At 40.7% G+C, this 27,854-nt stretch overlaps 3 protein-coding genes across 4 annotated transcripts in view; 1 reads left to right on the forward strand and 2 right to left on the reverse strand.

Moving 5' to 3' along the window:
• The window catches only part of LOC124213593 (uncharacterized protein CG3556), a 45,466-nt gene extending 25,934 nt beyond the window's left edge, over positions 1-19,532 (forward strand). The window contains exons 3-7 of one of the 2 annotated variants that reach the window (XM_069134257.1): positions 13,387-13,615; positions 16,466-16,713; positions 16,864-17,250; positions 18,363-18,752; positions 18,840-19,532. In XM_069134257.1, the coding sequence (XP_068990358.1) occupies positions 13,387-13,615; positions 16,466-16,713; positions 16,864-17,250; positions 18,363-18,752; positions 18,840-18,901 (1,316 nt within the window). In that variant the 3' untranslated portion in view covers positions 18,902-19,532. The remainder of the gene's footprint in view (positions 1-13,386; positions 13,616-16,465; positions 16,714-16,863; positions 17,251-18,362; positions 18,753-18,839) is intronic. The other variant, XM_069134258.1, reaches the window with a different exon arrangement.
• LOC124213596 (uncharacterized) lies at positions 19,444-26,142 on the reverse strand. The gene is made up of 2 exons (XM_046615043.2): positions 26,070-26,142; positions 19,444-21,102 (listed from the first exon to the last, which is right to left on the reverse strand). Exon 2 carries the CDS (start codon positions 20,723-20,725, stop codon positions 20,285-20,287), a length of 441 nt encoding a protein of 146 aa, XP_046470999.1. The 5' UTR covers positions 20,726-21,102; positions 26,070-26,142; the 3' UTR covers positions 19,444-20,284.
• Positions 22,338-27,764, reverse strand: LOC124213595 (solute carrier family 35 member G1). The gene is made up of 2 exons (XM_046615042.2): positions 27,531-27,764; positions 22,338-26,287 (listed from the first exon to the last, which is right to left on the reverse strand). Exon 2 carries the CDS (start codon positions 26,283-26,285, stop codon positions 25,239-25,241), a length of 1,047 nt encoding a protein of 348 aa, XP_046470998.1. The 5' UTR covers positions 26,286-26,287; positions 27,531-27,764; the 3' UTR covers positions 22,338-25,238.
• Positions 27,765-27,854: the final 90 nt, after the last annotated feature.

Here is a 27,854-nt window from a genome sequence, read left to right on the forward strand (position 1 = left end):
TTTTCCACCTCCGTACCTATATTCCCAGTTTCGAGGGAAGAATTGCACTTTTGAAGTGAAAGCCTCGAATAAATCGCCGTCCCGTCTTGAAACAAAATTTCCTTTGTCATTCTGTTTTCTCTGTCTCCTCTGGTTTTATTTCGAACGTAGGGTAGATTCGAGAAGAACTCGGCGTTATTCACCACGCGATGAAAAAATATTGACTTATACTTCCGCAGAGTGAATATATTTCAAGCGAAATTCTCTCGCAAGGTTTGAAAATTCCAATTTTATATACCTCTGTTTAACAGATGTAAATTTCGTATTGACACACGATTTTATTCCGTTTTCGGCGGCGGCTTGCAATAAATTTTCTTATCCTGCGCTAAACGATTGCCGAATTTTTTAATTCACCAAGTCTTGATTCAAGCTACGAATTTTAAACGCCGAATAAAACTCCTCGAGCTTTTCGAGTTCACGCATTCAGCGCGTTTAACTGTCACCCTTTTATCCGTCGTGTTACAACGTCTGCTGTTTTCTTGCATCGACAGCACGTGTCAGCGGGATCCATCCATTCCTCGGTATTTCACTTCCGCAGTACGAATAAAATGGAATCGAAAATTCACACGGTTTTTTTTTCGCACCGCCTTTTCTCCACCCTTCTAAACGCCGAGGGATGTTCTGTCAATTTGCAGTGATGAAAAAGAGGATAAATCATACGTACTCAAATCACCGTTAAACTTTTGCAGTGAAGCACGTTTTTCTTGCCGGCGTTAATTAGCGTCAACTCATGCGTCATATTCTAATATTCGGAATTCGGTTTTAATGGTCGATCTGCCAAAAGATGGCAGCTGCTCTCGTCTGGAAAGATTCTTGGGTTGATAGTAGATTTTTTCTAAAGTCACGAAGCTAAGGAACGACAAGATTGATTCGCACGACAGAACAACTTGTCGGTCGCTTTTTTTTTTTTATTTAACCATCCATGCAGGTACGAAACAGAGGGAATAAATGCACTTGCGCTACATTTATATACTAATATACTTGCACGTAAGTATACGAAGTATATAGAAATACCGTTACATGTGCATAAAATAATCTGAAAAAGCCAATAATTCTTCAAGTAGTATCTATTTTCTTTGCCCATTCATCTGAAGTATGGAAATAACGACTACGCGATTTTTTTAATCCGTTATATGGGTGCAATTTGACTGCTCGCACAAATATACGCGAAGCTAAAAAACATAAACTAGACCGTGTAATTACTCACGTTTAGAGGTTCCACATACCGAGTTGATAGTTGGGTATACTTGACTTGACGGTATCAATTAATTAAGTGCGCGGTAATTAGGTCTGCGGGGTCCCTAAACTGACAAATAGCCGAAAGCAATTAGAGGTAACGTGAGTCTCGGCTGGGTTTCAGCTCGGAGCAAAAGTTGTACAGTGAGTCGGTCGGTGCCGTGCACCAGATTATCTCTAAATTAGCTTAATTAGTGAAAGACTGTCATTTTGACCTGCAGGGAGCTAATTCGCGGGAAGCAGCTTTCGGGCGGACATTAAATAATGTGGCAAAATATCGAGATCCGCGTCGCTGCGATAAAGTGATAGAATTTATTTTTCCTTCGTGACGAGGAGACGGTTTGTTTCTTCAACTTCTGTGTCTCATCAGGCTTAATGCTGATAATTACATTACGACTTATAATAGAAACAAAAGACCCTCTGCTGTCTCGAAAGGCTTTCCTCGATCAATGAACTGCCTGCAAAGGGGCGTAAATTTTTATCTCCCGACGTGGAAAATGAATAGATGAAAATTATTGTTGTTGCAAGGGTGGGACGAGGACAGCAGCGAAGGCACCGGAGTAATAATCTGCTTTCCTTTTTTCTTTCAGGTCGTTTTTTCTTTGTCCTTTTTAAATTAATTATTCTTATTTTTAATTATCGGTAGGAAACTTTTAAGGCTTAATTATTTATAGAGGTTCTAACGAACGCAGGGAAAAACTGATCTAATTTATTTTATCAATCTCTTTTCGCTCGGAACCTACCGTCGATCAGCCATTTTCAAAGTAATTTCTCTTCCTCCGCTGTCGAGCTTCTCCGATCGTTTATTAACGAATTCACGCACCGTCGAAATAATTCATTAATCACGAAGATGTTTAGATTTTTGAAGAAAAACATGAACCGCGGAGCAAATCAACGGTATCGAATCGATAACTTGTATCTATATTTGTTCGAGACAGAACTCGTTGAGAAAGTAACGCTACACGTCTGTAATTCTTGCTCGTTTTATTTTCCCTTCGAGGAAAATTAGAAACTTTTATCCTCCCCTTTTTCGCTTCTGCGTATCGAACAATAACGCTTGTCTAAATACACTCGGTAAACTTCAATCTAAAAGGATTTCTTCGCATCAGGCGTAAATTTTCATCTTTTCTTCTTCAGGTTTCGCAGAGACGAAACAATCAGTCGGTATTATTTATTTGCCGGGCTAAGCCTCGTCTGATTTAACATTGAGTTCTATCACTGATCCGTTGTATGTCTTATAACATTACGTTTAATCGTCTCCTTCAACAGCCAACAACTCTTTGTGATAATGCGAAAATCACAGGTATTTCAATGCGGGTAAAATCAATACAGATTCAAAATGGTGGTGCCATATACAGTATCTATGAATTTCCCCGATTACGAACTTCCCCTTTAACCGCCGTGTTCATTTCGATTTGCATAATTAGGGAGTTTGAATCTCGGAGTGGATCAGGTATAACTTGATATCCTTTCAGCGGACAAATATTTATCGTTAGAAAATAAATTTTCTCTCTGTTTCTCTCTTGAGTAAAGCTCAATTTCGCGTTTATCTCTACGTTGAATAAATCGCAACCGAATAAACAACTTGTAGAGCTTCGTTGAAGAAAAATCACGCTTTACACGAGGTAAACTTCACTCTGAAACAATTTCCACAATTCCTGATACGATCAGGTCGCAGTATTCCGTCCGCCTTTAGCGTAAGCTGCCTTTATTTTTGTCCTCACGATATTAAAATGCTTATTTTCTAAAAATAATCAAGCGTAATATGCCTCACAAAAAATCGGTCGTGACCAGATTTACGTTGATTATTTTATTTGATCGAGAGGAATCTCTTTAAAAAAAAAATATTTGCCCACAAAACACATGGGAATTCGGCCCCCTTCACCCGAAATGATCACGAGCTGCTTACGCACGTTCCTAACAATGCGTCTGACCGAACGCCTATTCCCACTACTTACGAATCACTGCCAACGAGATTCGACCGACGACCGGGCGATTTTCTCGTTTGGGTTCGAATAACCGTTTCATCTGTCTTCTTGATTGGGCAATGAAATCCCAGAAGCGTTCACTCCTTGATTCGTAATTATATGTAACAAGGAAGGCCGAGTATTTGTAGAATTCTCAGCGCCGGTAGGTAGGTGGAATAAATTATTTTTCCGAATCAATCGTATTTGAAAAATATCGGGTATATAATTAACACCTGCATGAACCTTATCAGGTCGTATATCACGTATTGATTATTACGTTTTTTTTTTTTTTTTGAGGTACAAAAATTGTGCATTACAATTTCAACGGATCAAGAATTTCGGCAACAAGCTTTCGACGAAAAAGCGAAGCATCAAAATCTTCAGTTCCAAACGTTGAATTTTCCTTCGTTTTCCATTCGATGATTCAGAATCTCGTTCATGACTTGGTATTCACTGTGTTCGCGCCAAGTTGAACCAGGCGTTTAAAAGTTGGAGCAATCTTATCATCGACAAGCTAATTCTGAGTCGGGAGAAAAGCTAATCTCAACTTATCCCACAGTCGTGAGTGTATTAAAACTGACTGCCGAACAAAGTTTTATAAGGGAACAAATGTAGTTGTACCTATAGCCTGCGGAAAAGTTTCTCTTTGTTATATATACGCGTCGCGAAGTATTTAATGTTTAAAAAAAGTAACCAGCCAGCTGCTGCACGAGCAGTGTGAAAATTTGTTGGAAACTTTGCGAGGTGAATAATAAAAACTGGACAATAGAAATTATAGAGTACAAAGAATTTATAAAAATGGATACAATTTTGCGCACACCTGAATATAAAATAATTCTCCCAACTTGGGTATAGTTGTTGAATTACAGAGATATATATCGGCTGATTTCACCGCTGCTTAGGTAAACGACGATATAGCATGCAGACGCGGTTCTCTGCACTTTGATTATATCTAGATTTCCCGCCGGGAAAAAAAAAGGCTCGTCCCATTCGTCGCCGGCTGCATATCCACTACACTACACAGCAAACCAGACGCGGCCACAAACTGAAAATCCCAGACTTGCTGCAGGTGCATCGATCGATTCCACCCCCGCGACCCAAAACAATCCAAGCCGTCTGTGCAGCCACATTAAAAAAACATTCATTACCATCAGACGATGGAACATCCACTCGCCCCGCCTCCCTGCTGCTGTTGTTCCGAAGAGAAATGGGGAAAAAAATATATGCGAAAAAACAACGAATGAGAAAAAGAGAGAGGGAGAAATCTAAGGATAGCTTGCAGACTATTTATACCTATATGTATGTATATATATATATATATATATATAATACATCTGTGTGTGTGTGTGTATATGTAGTTGCTTCGAGCAACGTTGATACTGCGTAGATATAGCTATTCACCGTTTCTTGCTCTCCCTGGTCTGACTGGCCCCATGCCAAAGTGGGAATTGCTGTTTGCGCCGAACAAACTACCTCCGGCTAACCTGCCCCCTGCAGGGATGTGCCATGATCTATTGTCGGGTGGTTTTTGCATTTTTCTTATTTTTACATTCTTATTTTCAATTTTTACCCCACGCCGAAACATATGAAGAAGTACTTACGACCTGAAGGTTCGTGCTCTCCCTTCAATTTTCACGCGAATGGTGATACGGTGGTTGAAGAAGTTATGGAAATTTATGTGTACTGTACGTAATTGGAATTTAATAAATTTCGGACAGGTTCCATTTGACTCCAAAATAATGACGTTTTAGGTTTAGCTGCTGATGGTAGTTTTCAAAGACAGTTAAAGACGAATAAGATCCATATTTTGAATTGATTACATGATAGGAATATTGTTTCCGTCGTGTTCATCGACATTTTCTTGTTTTTTTTTCCCGACTGATGATTCAGAATGTGATTCAGATCTCATGTATCATTATAAGTATAAACGTAAGAGATCGAAAATCAGAAGAAGATCACAATTGATATCTTTCGCGTTAAAGCTCGCAGAGAAACGAGTTCAGCAACATACGGATACAAAGAAAAGAAAAATCGTAAAAAACGAGCATGACCAGACAAGGACATAAAGAACCTGAGCCTGATTTGGTCCGCCGATCTGTTCGACACGAAGCTAATATGGCCGGGATTCTGCTTCCTACTAACCCAACGCTTGTTGTAAGCACATGCAGAGATAAAACAAACGCTGCGCTCGCGATCTCGCAGAGAGTCGTGAAAAACGACAGACAAAAGCTCTGCGAGCGTGCTGGAAAATACATAAACAAGGCATTGCGGGCTATTGTGAATTACAACCCAGGTACACAGGTCAGGGCTTAAGGGTAGTTTATGTTGATGCTTGTTTCTTTTTTTTCTACGTATGCAGGACTCGATGCGGCACTAGCTTATCCGAATTTAAATTTAAAATTTTCCCTCGAAACGTATGTACTTCGGTTTTTATACTCCGTTAGACAAGCTCGCCGCCATCTGCCACCCTGCTTACTTTCTAGCCGATTAACTTCGTATTATACTTTCACCTCGGGGGAAATTTTACTCGTGACGGACGTTGACTTTATTATACACCCGTGGCGCGTTGAAACTCGGAACGTTGACGCTGATCGACGTCGCCTTTCAACCGGGAATCGCTTCGATGATCATCCAGCATTTTTTGCAAAGTCTGTACGACCGGTGCAACAGATTTAATTCAGGATCAAAGAATCCACTTTGTCAAATCGCAACGGTAATTCTTACGGTCGAATCACACCAAAAATTTGATCACTTCAAGGGGGTTGTTTCAACGAATGAATACTGATCGACGAATCAAGGAGACTGCGGCAAATAATTAGTATCATTAAATTCGGACCCGAGAATTAACATTTTATTCCAGGAGCTTGAAAGTCAAGAAATTCAATAACTATGCGTCCGTTAAAAAATGTTCTTCGTTTTCTGATCGATAACGGATAAGTTTCAATGAACCAGACTAAGTACCCAAAGTGTTAATTTTACAGTAAATTCAACCATCTGTTTATATTTCTCTAATTGTACATATTGTATACCTAGTGAAAGATGAAGAGAGCGAAGCTAGGTGTGTCTCAAAATGAACTACCAGTTCACCAAACGAACTGACGCTATTAATTTCCGCGAAGGAAAGAGCAATTTAATACCTACGCTTTTGTCCCACGTAAAGCCCCTTCGTTGTACTTGCGTTGAAAAGTCGGCCAGCGGTCAAGAGGAGGACATTTCGGACGGTTGAGATCCCTCAGGCAGATTACGGGCGGCAATTAACCCTGTAGGTACAACTTTTTCGCTCAGAAGCGTGTTTTACTGTCAAAAGTCGAAGAAGAAAAATCACCCGTTTGATGAGAAATAGTGTTAAAATTTTTACAGAGAAATTCGATGATCTTCTCCGCTCGCCAATTAACGTCCGATAAAATTTGAGCCATAATGCGAATTACAGGCGGCGGAGTTTCTACAGGAATTAATTTTCAGCGTCAAGCGGACATTCGTCGAAAATAAGGCGACCTGGCAGCTTTGAAAATGGCCATCTGTACCCCGCCTATCGCTTCATGTGTGGCCTGTGCCTCCGGACGCTTTCGTAACCCCTATAAAAGCCATTTCCTTCTAAAGTACCGGAAGGGAAGGACGAAAAAGGGGAAACCGCGGAGAGAAGGCGGTCGTCGCGTTTATGAAGTGGGCGAGGCCCGGGAGATTGAGACGGTTGCACTTTGCGCGGTAATATCAACCCTGGAAAAAAGACTGATAACACTTCTTCTCTTTCGATGGCGTGCCATTAAGCCGCCAAAACTGAAAGACGGTTCGCATTATTACCCTGGACGGAATGGAGTCGAAAAATTTAAGAGTCTGGTTGAGAGAATCCGGCATAAAGGAGTGAGATTTTTCGGAAAATCGAATTCGGTTAAGGACCAATCGAGCTGGTCACGTGACGGGAAAATTTGCCGCACTTTTTTCTTCCATTCAGAGGAGAGTACTAATTGGCGAACGTTTTGCCGGATAGTGCCTCGGCTGGAATTCAATTTCAGCTTATTAATTTTCATCGTGTGTGTAATAAGTACCCGCTCCGCCTTTGTTATACGAAAAAAAAAAAAAGAAAAAAAGAAAAAAAGACACACTTTATCGTGAAAACGAGGACAAAGCGCTTGTCTCCTCGTCGAGTTTCCTGAATACGTTTTATACTCGAAGCGAGGTACGGCTTCCGCCGGCCAAGTGCACGGGATTAGATAACATAAGAGGTGCTTATAAAAAATATAGGGCAATCAATCGGATCACGTGGAAGGATCTGCAGACTGACTCGCGGTGCAAGGGGCATTATATACGGCGAAACAACCGATAGCAAGACATCCTTGAAACCAAGGGAGCTTCGATCATAGCTGGAAGGATGCTGCGAGGTTCCGAAAAACGCGGCGGGTATCGAGAAGCTCTCGGATCCTCTTAACTGACGAGGAATTTATCCTCGAACAGAGCTTGCGAACGATTCCTGATGTATGGGCTCGAAGCGTATCGAGAGACGCAGTATTACCTGTCCGTCCATCGGATCGCGCGGCACAAAATCGTTCGACTTGTTCGGAGCAGCGAGACGTTAGCCTGGGGTAGTCGAGTCTATCTCCGATCATTTCGATCGCCGTGTCTCAAGATCAGAGACTAAGAGATTACGAGGTCTCGACGGGAGGCGAGGCGAGGAATCGAAGACGGAGGATGGCTGGAAGGAGAGTCGGGGGAAAGAGATGAACCGCGGGCGGAAATAGATGGAGCGGAAGTGAGGAAAAGGCGAGTAACGACAGACCGACACGTGGCGGGGATCCGGGAGATACTTCCGATGCTTTCATGCGGGAACCGGATGTTGCGGGGAGCAAAGTCCACGATGCGAATGGGCTCTCGACGAATTGGAGCAGCAACGGATGATGGCTTCCACTTCCCGCTTTTCCACTTTACACTTCTCAGCTCACGGTGAACAATGAAGCCGCGGGCTGCAGCCTGCCGGAAGGCGAGAGCTTGCGAAATAGATAAGACTACGGCAGCGGAAACAATCGAAATCCGGTTAACGGTTAAGCGCCGACACTCTCGCCGCTTCGCGATTCCTTCGTAAGTGTAATCCGCGGATCGAAAGAGACGAACCTCTCCGCTCTGGTCTCGCCTTGGGTTTTTATCGTCAAAAAAATGGCCGAATTTCTGCTGGAACGAAGTTCTGCTTCATTTTTCCGACGTCCAAACTCTCGGACGCGAGTTGAGTTTCGAAACTTGGGCTATTTCGACGGGGACTTTTATCCATCGGGAACTTTGTTTACCCGGCGATATCTAAGCTCCGAAGAGACAGATACCGCTTACCCTCGTTCCGGAGAATCACGAAGGTCACCGTGTAGTTTACCCTGCGGTATATCCAAGAATCGTTCGAATATCGGGTCGGAATTGAGGAAATTTAGGAAAATTCAGATCGTCGTGAATCGATTAAAATAATCACGTATGGTACCTTTAATTGCTGCGTTCTTTCTTATCCGAGTCCCGCGAGCAAATTTCATTGCCTGAAAGTTGACAATCAAAGATCAGGGCGCAGAGTATGGAGTTGATCGAATTACGATCACGAGTATATATTGCGTATTCAAACAGCGGCGCGGAAACCGCGGACCGGATTTGGCAACCAGCCTCAGCAGCGTAGAAATTTATTCAGGACAGGAAGAGTAAATATAGTGAGTATAGTAGATTTGATCCGGTTCCCAGCTCTTAATAACGATTCATGTCTTCCACGAGTGGATCACGAGTTACCAGAATCATGGACTCGGATATCTAAGCTGAACAGTTTCCAAAATTAACAGTAATAATTTATCTCCGAGCACTGCCTAACGGGGATGAATTAAATGTTGACTACGCGCTGCCACTGCTCATAAACTTCCCTTCGCGAATTTTGCCAGCAGCAGCTCCGATCGTATAACTGTAAGCAGTTAAACGGGCAGAAGTTTGCCGAATCAACGACGGTGGGCATTAAAGTAAATTAATCATTTAACCGGATACCGTGCCAAATGAAGTAGGTGCAACGATGTAACGCGATTTCGCACGGTTATAATTTGGCGATGCGGATTTCAGCCACTCGGTATCTGCAGCTTTTGAGAACGCGAAAACGACGGAGGGCTGCGAATTTGCGAGACAGCCTGCCGGGGCTGTAAATATTAATTACTCGTTAAGAGTGAATACCCCGACGGCTTTTGACTTCTCGTTAAACGTCCAAACTACTTACATCTGTGCGCCTAATTACTTCGCCCTTTTCGCACCTACTGAAACGGTTGTGAGGCAATAGTGACGCAGTTGGTGCGAGGCGGTATTCAAACTCTGGCGAATTAATGACTGCTAATTTTGCAAAGCCTCGTTCGATCTCGCCTTGTCGTTTATACTTCGTGCGGGAAAATTATACCTCATTTTGTTTACGTTCGCTTGAACGAAACACGAGATGTTTTAACTATCCATAAAAGATTCGTCGTGATATTGTCAATTCAAATTTTAACGAAGCCAATGTAAAGATCGAGTGATGTAGGGACGGTGAAAATTGCTCTTTTGCTGCTGACCGCTGGGCATCTGCGTGTGTAAAAAAACTTGATTAAAAGTGGGTAGCGGAGTAACGAATAATAAATTCAATACCTTTTCCAATCAGTTCCCAACAGCAGGGCAGGTTGACAAATCAACGCAGGAATTTGATCGCATTTATAATTGAATGTAACGATTCAAATACTCGTTTTCATTTGTTTAAAATATCTTCTTTCTCCTCCATTATTTTTCATTATTTTTATTTTGCGTGATTCGATAGCAATTTCATTATGGTATATGCATATATGTACAGTCTATACGCATATATGTATATATCGTATAACCCAGTCGCAGGTTGGCCGTTGAATAGAAAAACAACAATTATTCCGCATGAATATCGCGCTGATTGCTTTATTTGTTCCGGTTGTATACAACAGCATTTTAATGTTTGCTCTCCACGTGAAAACACGCCCAAACAACACGGCTGAGCTGTGTTTAAATTATAGTATCGTTATTTGTAGCCGTGCGTCGACCGCGCGATGCACGGCTTTCAAAGCAATGACCACGTTATAGGGTGTACTTTCATTAACTTTGAAAAAAATTTTTTATATGTAATCCACGCGAACGGTGATTATGTGAATATTCATGCAGGCACGAATAATCCTCCCGTCTTACAGATCATCGCTGGAAATTCCCATGGAAATTACTTCACGGTTAAAGTTTGACGACGATAACGATCAAGATCACGTTGAAATTAGAAAAAGTTTCAGTTCGTTATTCTCCCCTCGTTGCACGCTGCGATACTTCCCGACACCACGAGTCGCATATTTGAACCATTTCTGCGAAAGCTCCTACATATTTATTTTCGTCCGACCCTTTTGAAAACCCGTCATTTCATGCATGTAAATCAGGCGCGAAGTAACGCGATTCGGACCCATTCGGAAGCGGGCGAACATGCATGAAATGACGCGTTTCAAAAGGGTCGGACAAAAAGTATGGTGTGCACCAAGGGCGGAAAGCGACTTGACTCGTGTGATCGTCGCCCTGAATCGCTCGAGCGGCTAGCTTCGCGCTCTTTAAAATCGCCTCCTTTCCACTCTTGATACACAATGTACTATTATTACCTGTAGATAATAAAGAGAATCGAGCTACCGGGTAAATGGAATTTTTCAAGCTCAAAGCACTGACCGGAGGGGAAATAATTCAAAACTCCCGAGGTTAACGGAAGAAAAAAAATTGTCACGAGCAAACTGTAACTATGTAATATTTTGACGGGTTTCTATTCACTCGGGACGACCAAACGTGTGGATACTGTCTGTAATGGGTGAATAAACAAAAGTTCAAAGGTCGTGTGAAATTATTCAAGAGTTGTACGCGACATCGATCGAACGTGTTCAAGTTCCAGGCAAATCTTTTCTAAAACTTTGAATGTAACGTCGAACTTTCAACGGGCATGTCTTAATATTATATAAAGCATGCGTGCGATATGCGTATACAGTGATCTAAGATGAGGCTTTTTTCGAATTCGGTACAATTCCAAGGTAAAACTCCGCGATCACTCTTCCCCTGCACCCTAGGGTTTGAAAACTCGGCAATTCGCAACGATTCCTAGCTCAGTCCGAGCAGTTTTGAAATTCCTTTTCACCCCGGTTGACTCCGTTCAGGCAGGTCGTTACGCCAGCTCAACAGCGTTTCGGCAGCGTGTGAGTTACACGAGTTAATGAGAATAACGAGTTCGGAAAAGTTTCAGCCCCGAAATATAAGCAATTAATTTTTCACACTCCCCCGCAGAGTGTCAGCTAACTGTTATTAAACGTCTGGGCGTCTCAGTGCAATGTTGTAAATTCTTCCTCTACTTGCAGGTTCTCCGCATTCCGAGTTGACTGACTCTCGCGATGTTCTCCCGCCGTTGGTATGTGAATAACCATTACTTGAAGCAATTTGCAGCCTTGAATTTTCCTCGTGCTCATTCCGATGCCCGGAATCGCATTTTACTCGGAATGAAAACCCCAACTGCTTAGTCGATACGCCGATTTTGTCAATTCGGTGACGACCCAAGCCTACTGGGTGTAATTCGCACACGAGGACCAATCAATCCAGCTTAGCAAGAGTAAAATCAAAATTCTCACCTGATTCATTCCCTGAATAAGTCACTGCGGTAATTACCGACACTGCGTAATGAAAGTTTCGTTGAGCATTTGACGAGGCCATTTGATTTTCCGACAGAGGATTCTACGTGCGGATATATTAGCAATCCGTCTCGGATATACTTTCGCAGTGAAACAAAACTTTTTTCCGAAACATTTTTACGGGTTTTCACTTTCCAACCATCGATCTTATAGTTCGCATTACGCCTCACTTCAACTCCGTCGTCAAATATTTACCGGGAATACTGAACCCTGCATGTAACTAGACATAATTGGATCAGTAACTATAACTCCGTGATACTCATAATTATTTCATTCCTACTCCTCCATTGTACGAATGAACTTTGCCTGTCCAACCAAGACAGTGATTGGAAATTTGATTTTAATTCTATTATTATTATCATACAATTTGGAATAGCAGTAATAATCAGGAAATCGAAGTAATTGGTAAGAAAAAAACGAAATACCGTCAACAAAATTATGCAGGCTCTACACCGGTACAGGTTTTTTCTCCCATCGAGGAACAGAGCACAATACCGTCTAGGAATGTTTAATTTAGTAAATTGACTCGCGTATCGGTTGTCCGAAGGTGAAAAAGGTTTTCGGCAGAGTTTCGGAACTCGGATTCTCTACGAGTTGTCGGCGCGCGGACAGCGGAGAATAGAAAAGCGTTCATTTGATCGGGCTTTCATTGAAATGCCAGCCGAGTCGGCAATCCTGCGGGATTCAGAGACTCCCGGAGGTGAGCGGGATGGATAAGTAATGGAGGAAAAAAAGGAGAGAATCCCTCCCTCTACCGGTTCCAGGCGAATCTTTTGCCCCTTCAATCCGCCCTCGCAATCATCCCGACACCCGAACGATTGTCGGATCGATCTTGAAGCGAAATTTTCAAACAGAAATCGATCGATAAAGCCGAAGTGACTTTCTCCGTTGTAAATACAGCCTAGAGCGGTTCATGGAGCAGAATTTCACGGCAGTCCGTAACTAATTCTCATACAATACGTAGCTATCTATAACTAGACCACGAGACGTCGTTCAACTTTGATAACAGGCGTCATGCCGCCCGCCTTGCTAAGATCGTAATCTAGTTTCCCCCGCATAAGTTCGAGCTAGCTTTTAGGGAATGAGGAGAACGCTATCTTCCTGAACTCATTGGACAAACCATATGCCACCTTAACCGACCAATGCGCGTTCCTACGTCTCTCCATGGCTGAAAACCGGTATTTATCCCACCAAATTCACCCACGTTATATAATTATACAGTGTGATTCGCTGCTGTTTTATCTCGTTTACATAACGATATAATTAGCATAATACCGGTTATACAGTAAATTCCTATAACTCTGCTATCTTGGTGAGCTATCTTTTCATTTGGGTAAGCATAATTCAGTCTTGTTCATGGCTCCTCAAGGCGGAAAGAAACATTTCCGCAAAGTTTCTTAGCGCACAATGCGTCCGGCAATCATTCGTAATTACACTTTACGATTCATTAGGTGCGACGGATGTTTCTGCAGAGACTGAGGCGGTCCTCGACAAGGCCGTTGCGTGGCTTTGGGGAAAACGAGACAAGGATGCCGGTTGGGGTAACGAGACTCAGCGAGTCCTTCTTGCCCTTCGGTTGGCCAACTTGTCCCAGGAGGACGAGGTCCCGCCGCAACCATCGCTGGAACTGCAGCTTAGCGGGAAGCAAATGGAACTGGAAATCGTTCTTCTACTATGGCGGTGAGTCTTCGTCGATTTGATCACCGCTCCGCGACTACCTCAATTACATTCATCGAGCCCCCGAGCCCCTTGTTTCCTGCGTTAATTTGCTCGACCCTGAATTTGGAATTTTGAATACCTACCGCGATGATCTTCGAACCTCTTGAAGGAGGGTGGAATCAAAGATGAAAATGCTTTTTACTTTAATCGCAAATTCTCAATGCAATTCGAATGTTATCACCAGGTAAAGATGGCTCGATTATGACCTTGGGAAAATCATTCCTTTTAGATCAGATCGATGGTTATATCCGACGAAAAAAAGCTTTTCGCCTTTTTCCTCGTTGAAATACACAATCCCCAAGGAAATGAAAGTCCTCCAGACTTACAAGCAATCGATTCTGTTCAGATGTCATCCTGTTACGACAATCGCCATTTTTCTTCCACTATTTCTTGAAATATATATCATTCCTAATTTTTCACGAACCCTTCGAACTTTATTTCAGTTGATAAATAGAATACAACAATATCTCAATTCAAGTTACATGTACTCTACTTACGATTTATATCGCGGAACAAAAATCTAGCTCGTGTTAAATAAAAATCTTGTTTATGTGTTGATATAAATACCAAAATGTTTTACTTTTACTTCGGTGATACATATATGCAATGCAACTTTGCAGATATTTTTTACCGGCGAAAATCACGATTGCCTTAAGATATTGCACGTCAGATTGTTTTGCGAAACGAGAAAACTAATGCACGTATACCTGCAGACACGGTCGTTTGTCGACGGCTTGAAGAGAGAAGTATCGAAGTTCACCGGCAACTTTCTTGGCGCTCATACGTGGGTCAAACGGAAAGTAGATGGCGCGTAAACCAAAACTCGACATGCCTATACATTATTGTGTGTGTGCATACACATACATACATGTATGCGTGTATAAATGTATACGCGTTCATATTGCTACTGCCAAAGTTAAATTGTCTTCAATACGTCTAGTCCAAGGGGCGTTGCCGACTTTATCACTGCTCTGACTGTAGAATACAGAGTCCCGAGATTCTGCATGTCTCGAATCTCAATGAAGGGAAAAAGCATTTCTATACGTCTTATATCTGGACACGCGTGTTCATCGCGGTCGTGTTTAATATTCAAATCAGTTTGTATACACTTCTTGCAACATCATTTACCTGCAGCGGCATGAGCATGGAAGTCACCGAAGAGACGTTCTCTTTTTCAAGTTAAAAATTTAAAAAAAATCGTCGCATTTTCATTAAGCGCGCAGTGTTCAGCTCTGAGAAGTTACTAAAAAAGAAACGCAAAATTTCAACGCTGATCGACATTCGCCAAAAAAAAGAAATCGTTTGCTTTTAACATTGTTAAAATACTTTCAAAAAAAGCGTCTAGATAGTCAATTCTTTACCGTAAGTCATCGTGAAACCGATGCCGTGCCGGGGCTTTTTCGGGATGGAGAGATCAGATCCTGTAGGATATACGATAGCCTTCGATATACGATCCACGCCCGCGGATCCTCTTTTAGCATCGCTCGTCCCATTCCATGATCCACATCGTATGCCGGTAGGTATAAGAATAAATAATTCTTGCGATATCCAATCGCGAAAGAAATGCTCACTATTACAGTACGCAGGACAGGTGGTCCATCCTTTCGTATAGTTTACAACATCGCTATTTCCTATTTCTTTGAGAATTTGGTAAAGTCTCAGGGGACCCGCGGGTCTCTCTAAATTTTCGATTCTCCGCCGGGCATTGGTGGTGGGAGTACTTCATACGGGGGAATGTTTGGAATTCGGTCAGGGAACTCTGAAAATGGAAATTCATCAACGAATTTTAACGAATTTTAGTGTCGCTGTAGTCCTTTGAACAAATTCCGCGACCTCTGTTCGGCCATGTTTATTTCACAAGTGGCAATTCTGCTTCGATGTTTAACGATCTCATTTTTTGTGCTTCTTGTAAAGAGAATACGATCTAACGATCTAACAAACACGCTTAAATCACTCACATTTTATTCCCAGCGGTGTAAACTTTCTTTTTATTGGTGAACTTTAGACAGTGAACTATAGGCGAATTGTTCCAGAGATACAGTGTTGTGAGTTTTTTAATTCCAACAGTATTTCGTTTACAACGAGGACGAATGGAAAGTACGAATACGGTTTAATTGCAAAATCGCAATTTCACGGGTGACGGAGAAAGTGACGAGCTCCACGGACGTTCGAAATTTCGGAGGACAGTGATTCGACTATTCCAAACATTTCCCAAGTGTTTAATTACGATTCATTATCACTGCGTTAATTTGGTACGAGAGGGGGAGAAACAGCTATATTTTCATAAAAATAAATTCTGTAATAAGTTGGAGCACAAATACAGCACATGAACCTATCTGAGATAAAGTAATTTTCGAATGAACCAGGTATTGAAAAAAAAGACGATGCGGTTTAGTTAGAGTAGCGTATTCACTGTTGCACGTCGCTTTGAAAGGATTTAACCTACTTTATTGCAAAATTATTCGATTTTCAGAACCATTCAAGGCTGAAAATTTGTTGTTCATGAGCAATAAGTGAAGTGGAGAACAATTTGTGAATAGATCTTAATAAGTCTGATAGAAAATAAAAAACGAACTCGACATATAGGTTGTACTAGGTATATAAAACCGTTTACCGAAGTAATCCGTTGTATCGAGGCGACGGCAAAACCGATGGAACTCGGATTGAGTGTAAATCTGGTAAACGCTTGCCCGAATGTGAATAGCGGGTCGATTTCTCGCAGCGACACGTTCGCCGGTAAAACTAGACACGAACAACCGGATCAATACCGGAACCGGAACTTGAATAATTCAAGAGTTTATCTCGTTTCAGACACCACGAGATTCCGTATGCTCCGATGCGTTTGGCTCAGTACACCCTGGCGTTGAACGCCCTCTGCATGGACCCGAGACAGTTTCACGGTCACGACCTGATCGGCACGCTGCAGCACCACGAACCCCAACTCGACTACGAATTCGCTTTCTCAACCCTGGCCGCTTGCAGCGCACAAGCTCACGTGAGGAAGCGGCAAATCCGAAGACTCCTCGACATAGCCAACGCCGCGCAGGATCACAACATCGGTAAGCAGCCTTTAACATTCGTGCAGAATTGTCTCTCCTTTTTGGCTCTTAATTTACGTGACCTCGACCCAAGGCCATGTAAGAAGAACGACGAGTTGTCGACACGATACCACGTACACCCCTGACTAATACTATCCGATCCCTCATCAGACACGGTGGCAATGGTGATCCTCGCGCTGCGTTGCATAGTCCAGGATCATCGACACCGGAATCTTCACCACTTCGTGAGAAAGCCATCGCTGGGTCTCGCCCATCAGCAGCAACACGACGGGAGCTTCGGTAACCTGCACACGACCGCTTTGGTCATGCAGGCACTTGAAGAAGCGGAAAACGAGCCGGCTGAGAATTGGAATCGGTCGGCTGCCGTCACTTGGCTAGCAGCTCGACAACGATCCGACGGCAGCTTCGATAACGACGTTAAAACGACCGCCGAGGCAATTTTGGGACTTTCGGCCAAGGGTCTGGCCAACATTCGGGCTCTCGATTGCGGCCAAGGCGTCGCCGATGTCCTCCCACCTCGGCTGACCAATCCAAACGGTACGTCGACGATCGTATTAAAGGTCGCCTGAGGTGGCGGAAGTTCTTTCGGAACGAACACCGCGGGTGTTCGAGTTCACGGGTTCGTTGCACGCATCCCGAAAATTGCGGTTCCCACATCATGGCCGATTTAACGCGGCACATGCAATATCATGAAGTTGGCGAATAGCTGTGTAGAAGCAATTCTCACAGGTACAAACTTGACGACCCACTAACGACTGACGCTAAGGGAGCAGGGGTCGTCAGCTATTAACGCCTGTGGTTGAGCGACCTTCGGCTTCCGCTGAATGGGACGCCGGAGATTTTGAAACTTCAAAACTCCTCGGCTGATAAAATGCTTTTACGTGGCGCGAAAGGTTGACAATGAGCTTATCCAATGTCGCGGTCTTGCCAAGCGTTGATTTTCACTCCAATGCGCGGTGGAATAGAATTAGGATACTTTTCAACCTTTTGTGAAGAGAAAGAAATTTCGTCGTAAAGCAGATATGCATGCTTCCGTTCGTTTGATTCAAACCTGTAATTTTTCACTTTGCTTCCAGCATCTTAAATGGAAATAGAAGATTAGGGTAACACCGAAGCTTCGAAATGAACGAGGAAAAAAACCCGAAGCGTATACCTCAGGGATTTTCTTCACTTTATGATATGTTGTAGTACGCATCAGAGACATTAGGCACGTACCTTTTTTACGACCTGATTCAGCCGTTCAAGCGGGTCAATACGACTTCTGAAATATACGCTTAAAGAATAAGGGATTCATCAGCTAACCGTAAAATCATTGCTCGTATTATTCTCCAGCTGTTCATAGTGACAACGTCGAGTTGGTTTCGTAAAAACATATGTTACGTCATTACCGAGAAATCTTCAATTATATGTGTTTGGTGTTAAATTTCAGGGGTGGTTTTAATCCGCGATCGTTGAAATCGGTACGCGATACAAAAAAATAACGTGTCTAAAGTTCTTTGATGCATTATATAAAAAATCATAGACGGAAGAAAACCTCGACGAGTACTTTCCTTGTAACAATTGAAATTCGATTGTAAAAACAGGCTCCTGCAACCGACCCACGAAAATGTGAGTATTGTAACCTTGATTATGGAAACGGGGTATTTCAGAGATCGCGTTGGCGGACAATCACAGCGAGGTGATCCTCCTCTCGCCTACCGGATCCAACGTGACCAATCCAACGGAACCCGCCGGCACCCAGGCTCCCACCATGGTTAACATCAGCTACACCCTCTGGGTTGGAAGCAACGTGAACGAGACGTACAACCTGACGATAACAGCCCCGAGGAACGAAACTTTCTACGAGGTGATGATCACCGCCGCTGAAATGTCGCCCCACTTCCAGTTTGCGGCCTCCGAATGGCCGAACGGTCATTACGTTCATACGCTGGCCGGATACAAGGAGGAGCCGATGTCGTATCATTATTGGCTGCTGTACAGACTGCCGACGCCACCGGAAGCTGGGTCTCCACCCGGAAATCAGCTGGTCGCACCAGGAGGTACCGGTATTTTTAATTTTCTAACGACTCGAGTTTCGCGATATTTATAAGCACGTCAAAGTTACCATCGTCGATGTCATTTCGCAGGTGTCGACGACCTGCAGATCAGCGAGGGTGACCATTACCTCTTCTGGTACAAAAAACTGTAAGAAAGTGCGAATGCGGAATCGGAAAGTTGAGGGGAAACAGGCAGATTCCGACGGAGAGACGAGAAACACCGAATTCAGGACTAAAAAAAAAAGTAACTCAATGCGAAAACGGGATACTCGATGCATCCTGACAATTAGTTACGATTTAACAACTGAATAACTTGTAACATTATTCATCAGAGGAACAATTAATCATTGTCGAGATGGCGAATCAATCAACGATCCAACTCAAAACGACGCGTGATTTTGTGACGTTATTTTGTCGCGCGTTGCGTTTCGCACGTTTTATGCTCTGCATCGACACGCGGTAACGTCAAGTTTTATATGATGAAACTGCAATGCACAACCATATTGTACTTATTATTATTATAATAACATTTAACGAAACAACCGATATATCATAGTATTAGTATTCGTAATGGTACCATTTACATTTACGTGTATACATGAATATGTAGGTATATATATACACACACACACACATATATATATATATATACATATATACATGATTGATCGGGTTGGCTTTTTCCACCTATGGAATCGTATATTGTGTTTTTGGGATTCTTATGAGATATACAATTTTGAGTAACGATTGTAATTTATTCAATAAAGACGTGGTTATCGCATACTTTGATTCCCTGAGAAATCGGCGCCGGGAAAATGAAGAAGTAGATGAAAAAGAACTACGTCGATGGTTAAGGTTCGTTTTACTTTGTTAGTTGAAACATGATAAAAAGGTAAAAAACTGAAATTGTACCCTTGATTGTTTCGAATATTTTTCTATTTACGATTCACTGGAGAAAGAAATGACGTATATGTTATCGCGTAAGTTTAATAACAGAAGACAAGCATTGTAATCATTAACAATCATAATATGTATATGCGACCAATTAGATGTATCGTTGTAGCATCCCACACATATTGTATATCGTAAGATCCGTACGGAAGAACCTACGCTCGCACTATCCTTGTACCCTAACAATAAATCGGTAAAATCAAATCATGTACAGGAAAAAGTGACGCGGCACTAGAATCTTCACACTCTGTAATATCAACTTTAATTACGTAATAAATCCCAAGATTATAAACTAAAAGTTGATTCTCGTCGGGGAAACTGCAACACAAAGATTAAATATCATCAAGTTATGTAGTTATTTTGTAGTATCAATTACACGCAGTTGATTTCAATCATCGTACATCATACATCATACATAGTATTAAAGTTCAAAACCAAAGTTTGGATGTGCGGATGTTCAGACAGTGACGTCACCCAAATTTTTTTTCTTTTGACGTCATCGATCTATTGTAATCGTCGACGACGAAAATCAGCTGAGTTCCTCAGTTTGGAAACAACCGCGCGGTAGAGCGGACGTATGAGAATCACGCTCCGCAGATTTCGAATACCGGGTTCTCTACCTCCTGGATCCTGCGTTTCCGGTCCGCTTCCTGGTACAATTCGAGTTCCAGGACAAGCGCTCCGTAGTTTCTATGCTCCAGGTAAGCTACCTGATAAAACTCGACTACCAAGACAAGCGCTCCGTAGTTCTGGTTGACCTGGTGACTTTTGACCTTCAGGAATAATTTTTCGTAGTTCTGGCTGTCCAGGTTCTTGACCTGGTGGATTTTGACATCCAGGAAAAGCGCTCCGTAGTTCTGGCTGTCCAAGTCCTTGACGTGGTGACTTTTGACCTTCAGGACTAATTTTCCGTAGTTCTGGCTGTCCAGGTTCGTGACCTGGTAACTATTGACCAAGCGCTGCGTAGTTTCTGTGCTCCAGGTCCGCTTCCTGGTGAATCTCGAGTTCCAGGTCAAGCGCTCCATGGTTCCTGCGTTCCAAATACGGGACCTGGGGAAACTCGACTTCAAGGACAAGCGCTCCGTGATTTCTGCGATCCAGGTATGCTACCTGGTGAAACTCGAGTTCATGGACAAGCGCTCCATAGTTTCTGCGATCTAGGTCCACTTCCTGGTGAAACTCGACTTCCTAGACAAGCGCTGCGTGGTTCCTACGCTCCAGGTCCACTACCTGTTGAAACTCGACTTCAGGGACAAGCGATCCATGGTTCCTGCGCTCCAGGTCATTGACCTGGTGACTTTTGACCTTCCGGACTCATTTTCAACTTTTCAAGTTTGATTATTGAAAACATCACGTTTTGTACTATCAAACCAATATGCATCCTTCAGATAACATTTGGTAACTGAAAAACAAAACCGAACGACCAGGATCAACAAATTGCAATTCGTGAATAGTTGGCACAGTATACATAGGAACAGATGACAATAACGTTCAATTATAGCTAAAATTGCTATGCCTTGTGTTTTAAATCTGTTAGCACTTGGTTGATTGTTCTGTGGTATTTTTGGACGAAATTTATTGTCGTTCATTCATAATTTCAATCATAATGAACGGTCTATTATGGGAAATATAAGTTGAAACTTCGAAGAGTATTTTTTACCACCGAACATTTACGCGATTCGTGTAATTCGATTTTACGTATTTTCGTCAACTCCATTGATAAATAATCTCATTTCGAGTTATTATAACTGATTCTACGTCCATAAAGCAGCTAAAAGTGATTGTGAAACAGAGGTGGGTAATGATTTTGTGGTTATATTTGAGAATTGGCGAAATTTTTTTGTTCAATATTGCATATACAATGAGGCTATGAAGCCCTTTTTCGTGTTTGAGATACGTGGACTTCGATATTTGGATATATACACGTCAACGTCGAAATCTACCAGGGCACCCCCTTAAGGGATTACATCCGGTCATAGCGTCGAAGCACTAGCATAACTTTCACAATTTGTGGAAATTCGATATCGGCTTTGCGCGAAAATATTCTTAAAAGATTGAGCTATAATGGTATGCAAGTAGAAACCATCTGAACTCCACGGGTTCATATTTACGAATGAGAAAATCATGAGGTGAATAGAATAACTTCGCACACTGTCGTACATTACTCATTTATTCTTAAAATCGGAGTGCTTTTGAGCACAAAACGATTGATTGAACGCAACTTTTACGCGTCACAATACTTGGGCGGGGGTAGAGCAACTAAAATGACCGATTGATAGAAGAACCAAATTATTGAATTTTGAAAGACATGTAAATATAAAAAATCGAAAACATCGAAATGTCAAAACACAGATCTTCCCATTTTCACAGGAAACAGCAACGTGTTTTTTATTCATCGATTTTTAAATGATCAACAAAATTTACTGAATATTCCAACGGGTTCAACTGCTTGTGTCACGTTTTTCAAATTCTTCATATGGCCATTTCATTGACATAAATCAATACATGAATGAAGTAAGATTGAATTCCATTATTTATCTTTGGTTTGGAACCAAATTCGCTACAATTTGCGTAAATCGTAACAATTTCACGTAGGTATTGGGGTATTGGCGTGAGGAGAAAAATGACACACGTATGTTTCGAATCGAGAAATGTCATTTATTGTGTAGGTACAATAATCACTAGCTACGTACCTTTTCCGTACGATGGATAATTGAATGAATAAATAAAAATAATGCAATTATTGCCGTGTTTAACTGCATTACACTCGAAATAGCAGAAAAGAATGAATATCGAATTGAACAACATGATCGAAAGAATAATTACAGAATCTTTACAAATGTTCAAGTCATTGTAGCCTCGTGATTTTATACATATAATCACAGAGTCTTTAACATTATAATCAGCGTGGTGGTGCCATGCTTAAGATTGCACGGCAATTGTAAGGATCAGTAAAATTAATCAACAACTTCACTCGAAAACTATTAATTCCAAACATTGTATGATCTGCTCGTAATGTAAGGTCGAAAATTTCGACATTGTCTATACAAAAATTTATCTAATATTACATTAATCAAGTTTTCTTTCGTTTATAATTTTGTACACATATCTATAATAATCAGCATCTTTGGTGAAAAATTAGGAAGCCTAAGTAGGTGTTATCTTATCTATTAGAATTTTTTCTTATTTTTCTCCATCGCACTTTTTGGTTGCGCCATTTCACAATATGTCTATGCTTTAGTATTATTTAGGAAAAATGTCGACTAGACAGACTTAATACAAGTTATTCGACAGTACACAAAAAAAAAGAAGAGTTATGCGATTGATCAGTTGTGACCATAAAAATATGAATAAATGAGTTTTTAAGCCGTTATGAAATCGCATAACTGAACATTTTCGTAAAATAATCTATGCTCGACTTTAAATATAGTATGAATATATATGAAATTGCACTTCAAGTACATAAACTACATTGAAAAAAAGGTAGATAATTTTTTATCGCGTATTTACATCTTCATGATTTATGGAAGCGATAATAAGCGGAAGCTGGAAAAACAAATTCGGGCACGTAAGTGAATTTATTATATAAATAGAAAACCTACTGTTTGCACATCTTTGTTAATAAAAAATATATAATCAATCTTTTAATAGATCTGCTCACACTCGGTGTTATACATACGTGCAGCTTGATATCTCTATTTTATCATTTGGTAAACTAGTTGTAATTATAATCCGCTCCATTCTTACAACAGAGAAATTACACATCTATATGCATTATTGTTCGTGCATTATTATTCGTTAATCACTAATAGTATCAATTCAGTAAAGCATACGAAATATAATTTCTAAATATTGATCATCATTTTTACGTACAAAAATCAGCCAACGTGACTGTAGCGCATTCTTGCACTGAGAAAAAAAATTTATTAAGCCTAAAAATAATTTCTTTGACTTGATTCGATAGAATCAGATAACTTTGCGATTCAAGTGACCACCCCTCAGTTAAAACAATAGTATTTATGCATCAATTCGGATGTTGTACATTTTCCAGTTATATGCATTTCGAGGAAATGAATATTTTTTCATCGGATTGAGCTAATACTCTTTATGCGTGAAGTTTGGTTGAATGAAGCAACTCAGTTTCACCTGTAAAAAATTATGTCTTCGATTTAATGTGATAATCGTCAGACGAAATCAATAATTATTTGAATAGAAGAAATTTATACTGATTTTAGTAAAAATCAAAACAATTTTTCATTTTCTATGATATTGCACTATAACTACTAAGAAAAATTCCTTCTTTGATCAGCTGAACATGAATTTCAGTCAACTCAAGAACAATGGGTTACATTATGCGATACCGCACATTTCATTCGAGTAACGGATAAACAGAATTAAATATGCGTTTTATTGTTTTGAAGGAAAGTTGTGTCGTTAAAAATCGAAAATAAAGTCTTGAAGCCAACTTCGAAAGCTAGCGATTGTATGTTACACATATCCGCAACAAACTGGTATCTGGCTTTACAAAATGTATATTATTTCTCTGGAAAAAAATCTTGGTCGTTTTGATAGTCTTCTGATTTTTCGATACATGTGTTTCGTGTTAATTAACCATAATGATAATTCATTCAAAGTAACTTCAAACATGTTTATACCTCAGCGGCCTTCGCAGTTGATAAATTTGGATTCGTGTGATTTTAGTAACCACATATAACGTAATATATTATTGGATTATTCAATTTAAATAGCAAGTTCGTCGTTGTAATTTAAGTTTGGTTTCTAGAATTAAATACGCATTGACTAAAAAATTTTCTACGTTTTCACAATGAGGCATAGATCTCTTTGCTGAGGATATCATACTAATAAACCAACGTATTCAATACTCTGACTAAACGAGTATTAAAAAATTACTCAAATTTTTCTATCATAAACTTGAATACAAAGTTGTTTGACGCAAAAATAAATAAGGTGTCACTATAAATAATTGTTTGCTCAGGACGACAGAAAACAATCTTCTTCGACAACTTTTTTCTCATTGTCAGTGTACTAATCACTTTGTGTCTTATTTGTTCGTTTTCTTTTTTTTTTTTTGTTTCTTTTTCGTTTTTCCCCAAGTTCGTATTGGGTAACATATAAAGAAGCTGTAGTACGTTTTTGAGACAAAAATCTTTTACGTCAATATATCGACCCAGCATTAGTACTTGAAAAAATTGCTCGAATTACGTGTCAAAAATGCACCACTTATTTTTATACTACATTAAGTTACAGCACAAGAAAATCTAAAGAATAGTAAGTATATCGACCCAATCACAGTGTACTGTAAGTAAGCTTTTGAGAATTTAATAAAAGAAGCAAAGCATATTAGTCATATATGTACGATTTGAATATAAAAGGAAACTCAAATTATCGATATCATAAATTGGTACACCTCCTTAGTTTCAAAAGAAAAAGAACAAAAAATATAATAATACTTGTATTACTTTCAAAAATCATTTCGCCTCGATACTTTGGTATAGATTATTTTAAATGAATAGAACTTCAAACGGCTAGAATGCCGAGTGATTTTTTCATGTTGGAAGTTTCAGGCAACGAGAGAGCCCACTTTCTCAACCCCGTGAGCAAGACAGAACTGGTAACTAAAATAGCTCCTCCGACTGAATATCTATTCGGTATTTCGTTAAAAAATAGCACCTGCCAGAAGAATGCAAATACTATGTCTGCCGATCTTGCAATTGCTACAGGCCCTGCCTGTTCCATTTGTAAAGCTAACGTTAATAAGATTTGTCCGCCGAAGCTGAATAAGGCTAATGCAACCACTAGTAGCCTGTCTGTCCCGCAGCGTGGCAAACATAGCGCGCCTATTGCCCAAGTAACAACGATCGTTTGAATCAGTGCGAATGAGCCAAAGTTTGTCATAATCACTGAAAAATGAAGCCCCTTCAATGCGCGCAACAGTACATAGGCATTCGCGCCAAATAATGTGGCTGAAAAGGCGGCGACAGCGCCCCAAAGTTCAGCATTTTCAGTTTCTACGTGATTATCCGTCAGAGATTCGACAGTGTGTCCAAAAATTAGCGGAGGTCGCGTTATCAGGACAACGCCAATTAAAGTTAGGCAAATTGTTATAACATTAAATATGCCGCAAGGCTCTTTCAAAAAAATTCTGGCAGATATAGCTACAAATACTGGAACAGAAAATACGATGACGGAAGCATCTGCTAAAGGCATGTGTCGAAAAGCATAAAAACTTAGCATAAGTCCCGTTGTCCCGACAAAACTTCTCAGCAGCAACATTATCCTACGACCTTTTGGAAAAGGATGCTCCCCTTTATATATTACAATAGGTATTGCTGGTAGCAGCACACCTACAAATCTGAACGCTGCTAGTTCCATTGGATTCACGTCCACAAGGCCCTTTACTATCACACTGCATAGTGAGAAGAATAACGACGACAGCGCCGCCAACATCAAGCCAAGGTATGGACAAGACCGGCATCTGGAGACTGAAAAGTTTCTCCGACGATTCGTAGTCTCGCAGTCGCTGTCGCCGTCTACCAAATGTTGAAGCTCCAAGTGTTCAGTCATTCCTGTTGCAAAGTTAAAACAGCCCTTAGTTATCGAAATTAATTAATTCCAATTTTACAGGTATTGGAGCACCAATCAATGACTGAAACGGAAAATGGGAGCAAAATGATCTGAAATTCATAGCACAACAAAACCGAAATCAACTGATAAATGGGAAGTCTGGCTGCAAACTTTCCGTAAGATTTTCCCTGAGTCTGAATAAATTGAAACTGTAAATGAAATCAAACATTGAATAGTCTCGAAACTGTTCAAAATTTTTATCTAGACAGGGTCCGTTAGTCACAAGTTTTTTCCCACAAACAATGAAAGGAAATTCATGATAAAATTTCAAAATAAAACAAATACTGTTGTTATAAAAGTGTCGAGACAGCAAAAATCTGTAACACATTGTTTTCTTTTATTCTGAATGGATCTGTGATCTGCATAAATCATGTTATCTAGCATGATATAGATTAAAGTTTTATTATGAAGTACACACTCGACTACGTGCTCATGATGGCATATTCATTAACAGTTGATAGTGGATAGCCAATCTAACAAGCTTATATAACATTACTCGGGATCAAAATCACTTGAGTACTGCTTAATGTATTTTAATCGCTGTCCCATGTCATAAATTTAAAACAAAATACTGTACCTAATATTATGGAATACGGCAAATATTGACATATGAGTAGAAATGAAAATCTTAACTATTTTCGGAGATTGTGTCATTGAGCGGAAATACATTTTAACTATGAAAATAAATTTACAAATATCTTCCAAAGCACCAAGGTTTCTATTTATTCACTTTGCTTATCTACACCGTTACTCACGTACGTATCAAATTGAACATTCTCAATCACCTATGAGTGCACATTTCAAGATATGTCAACATTATCACGTAGTACTCAAATTTCGGTTGCTAAACGATGTTTATCAGTTTTTTTTCCTTTGTTTCCTCAATTTTTTCGTCGAAAGATTGCACGAAAGTTTGGATAGCGAATTGTAACAATATTTCGAACATTATTGTCGTTTGTTAAATGGAAGAACAAAAACCGAATGAAACTACCTTACTTAGCTGACAGCAAAGTTGAATGAGATAACCTAGTAAGTAATTATCAAATGTTCGCTTTCTCTAAGAAAAACAAACGGTTTGAATGATATCATTGCAACAAAACGCTGCAAATATCGACACTAAAAATAGATATTATTAAACCGTCACGGGGATAGAAAGCTACGAATAGAATATTGATCCAAACTTACCGGTTATTGAGAAAAGAAGAAGGTATTCGATGATGTCCGAAGTCTTCGAACGGACGAAGTTGAAAAATACGAATTGTTCACCGATAAATTAGCACCGCTTGCCCAGGGAGATATTGCGAAGAAGTTAATCATCGCATGGTTATATCGAGCTATCGATCAGCTGAATATCCAAAAATGCTGTTTGCTGGACGCCATTTTTAAAGCTTTCGCTGGTTTCGCCACTGAACACGGTCTTATAGACAAGTCTGGGCACTCCAAGCCCCTTCCTATACCTATAACGCAGCGTGACTGCTTGAAGCCTGTGTTTCTCAATTTGTGCACCAA

Source organism: Neodiprion pinetum, chromosome 3 (genome assembly GCF_021155775.2).
Source record: "Neodiprion pinetum isolate iyNeoPine1 chromosome 3, iyNeoPine1.2, whole genome shotgun sequence".
Taxonomy (NCBI): Eukaryota; Metazoa; Arthropoda; class Insecta; order Hymenoptera; family Diprionidae; genus Neodiprion; species Neodiprion pinetum.

Coding starts and splice junctions, on each gene's coding strand:
- LOC124213596 (XM_046615043.2), bottom strand. CDS start 20,725: ATGGAGCGCTTGACCTGGAACTCGAGATTCACCAGGAAGCGGACCTGG.
- LOC124213595 (XM_046615042.2), bottom strand. CDS start 26,285: ATGACTGAACACTTGGAGCTTCAACATTTGGTAGACGGCGACAGCGAC.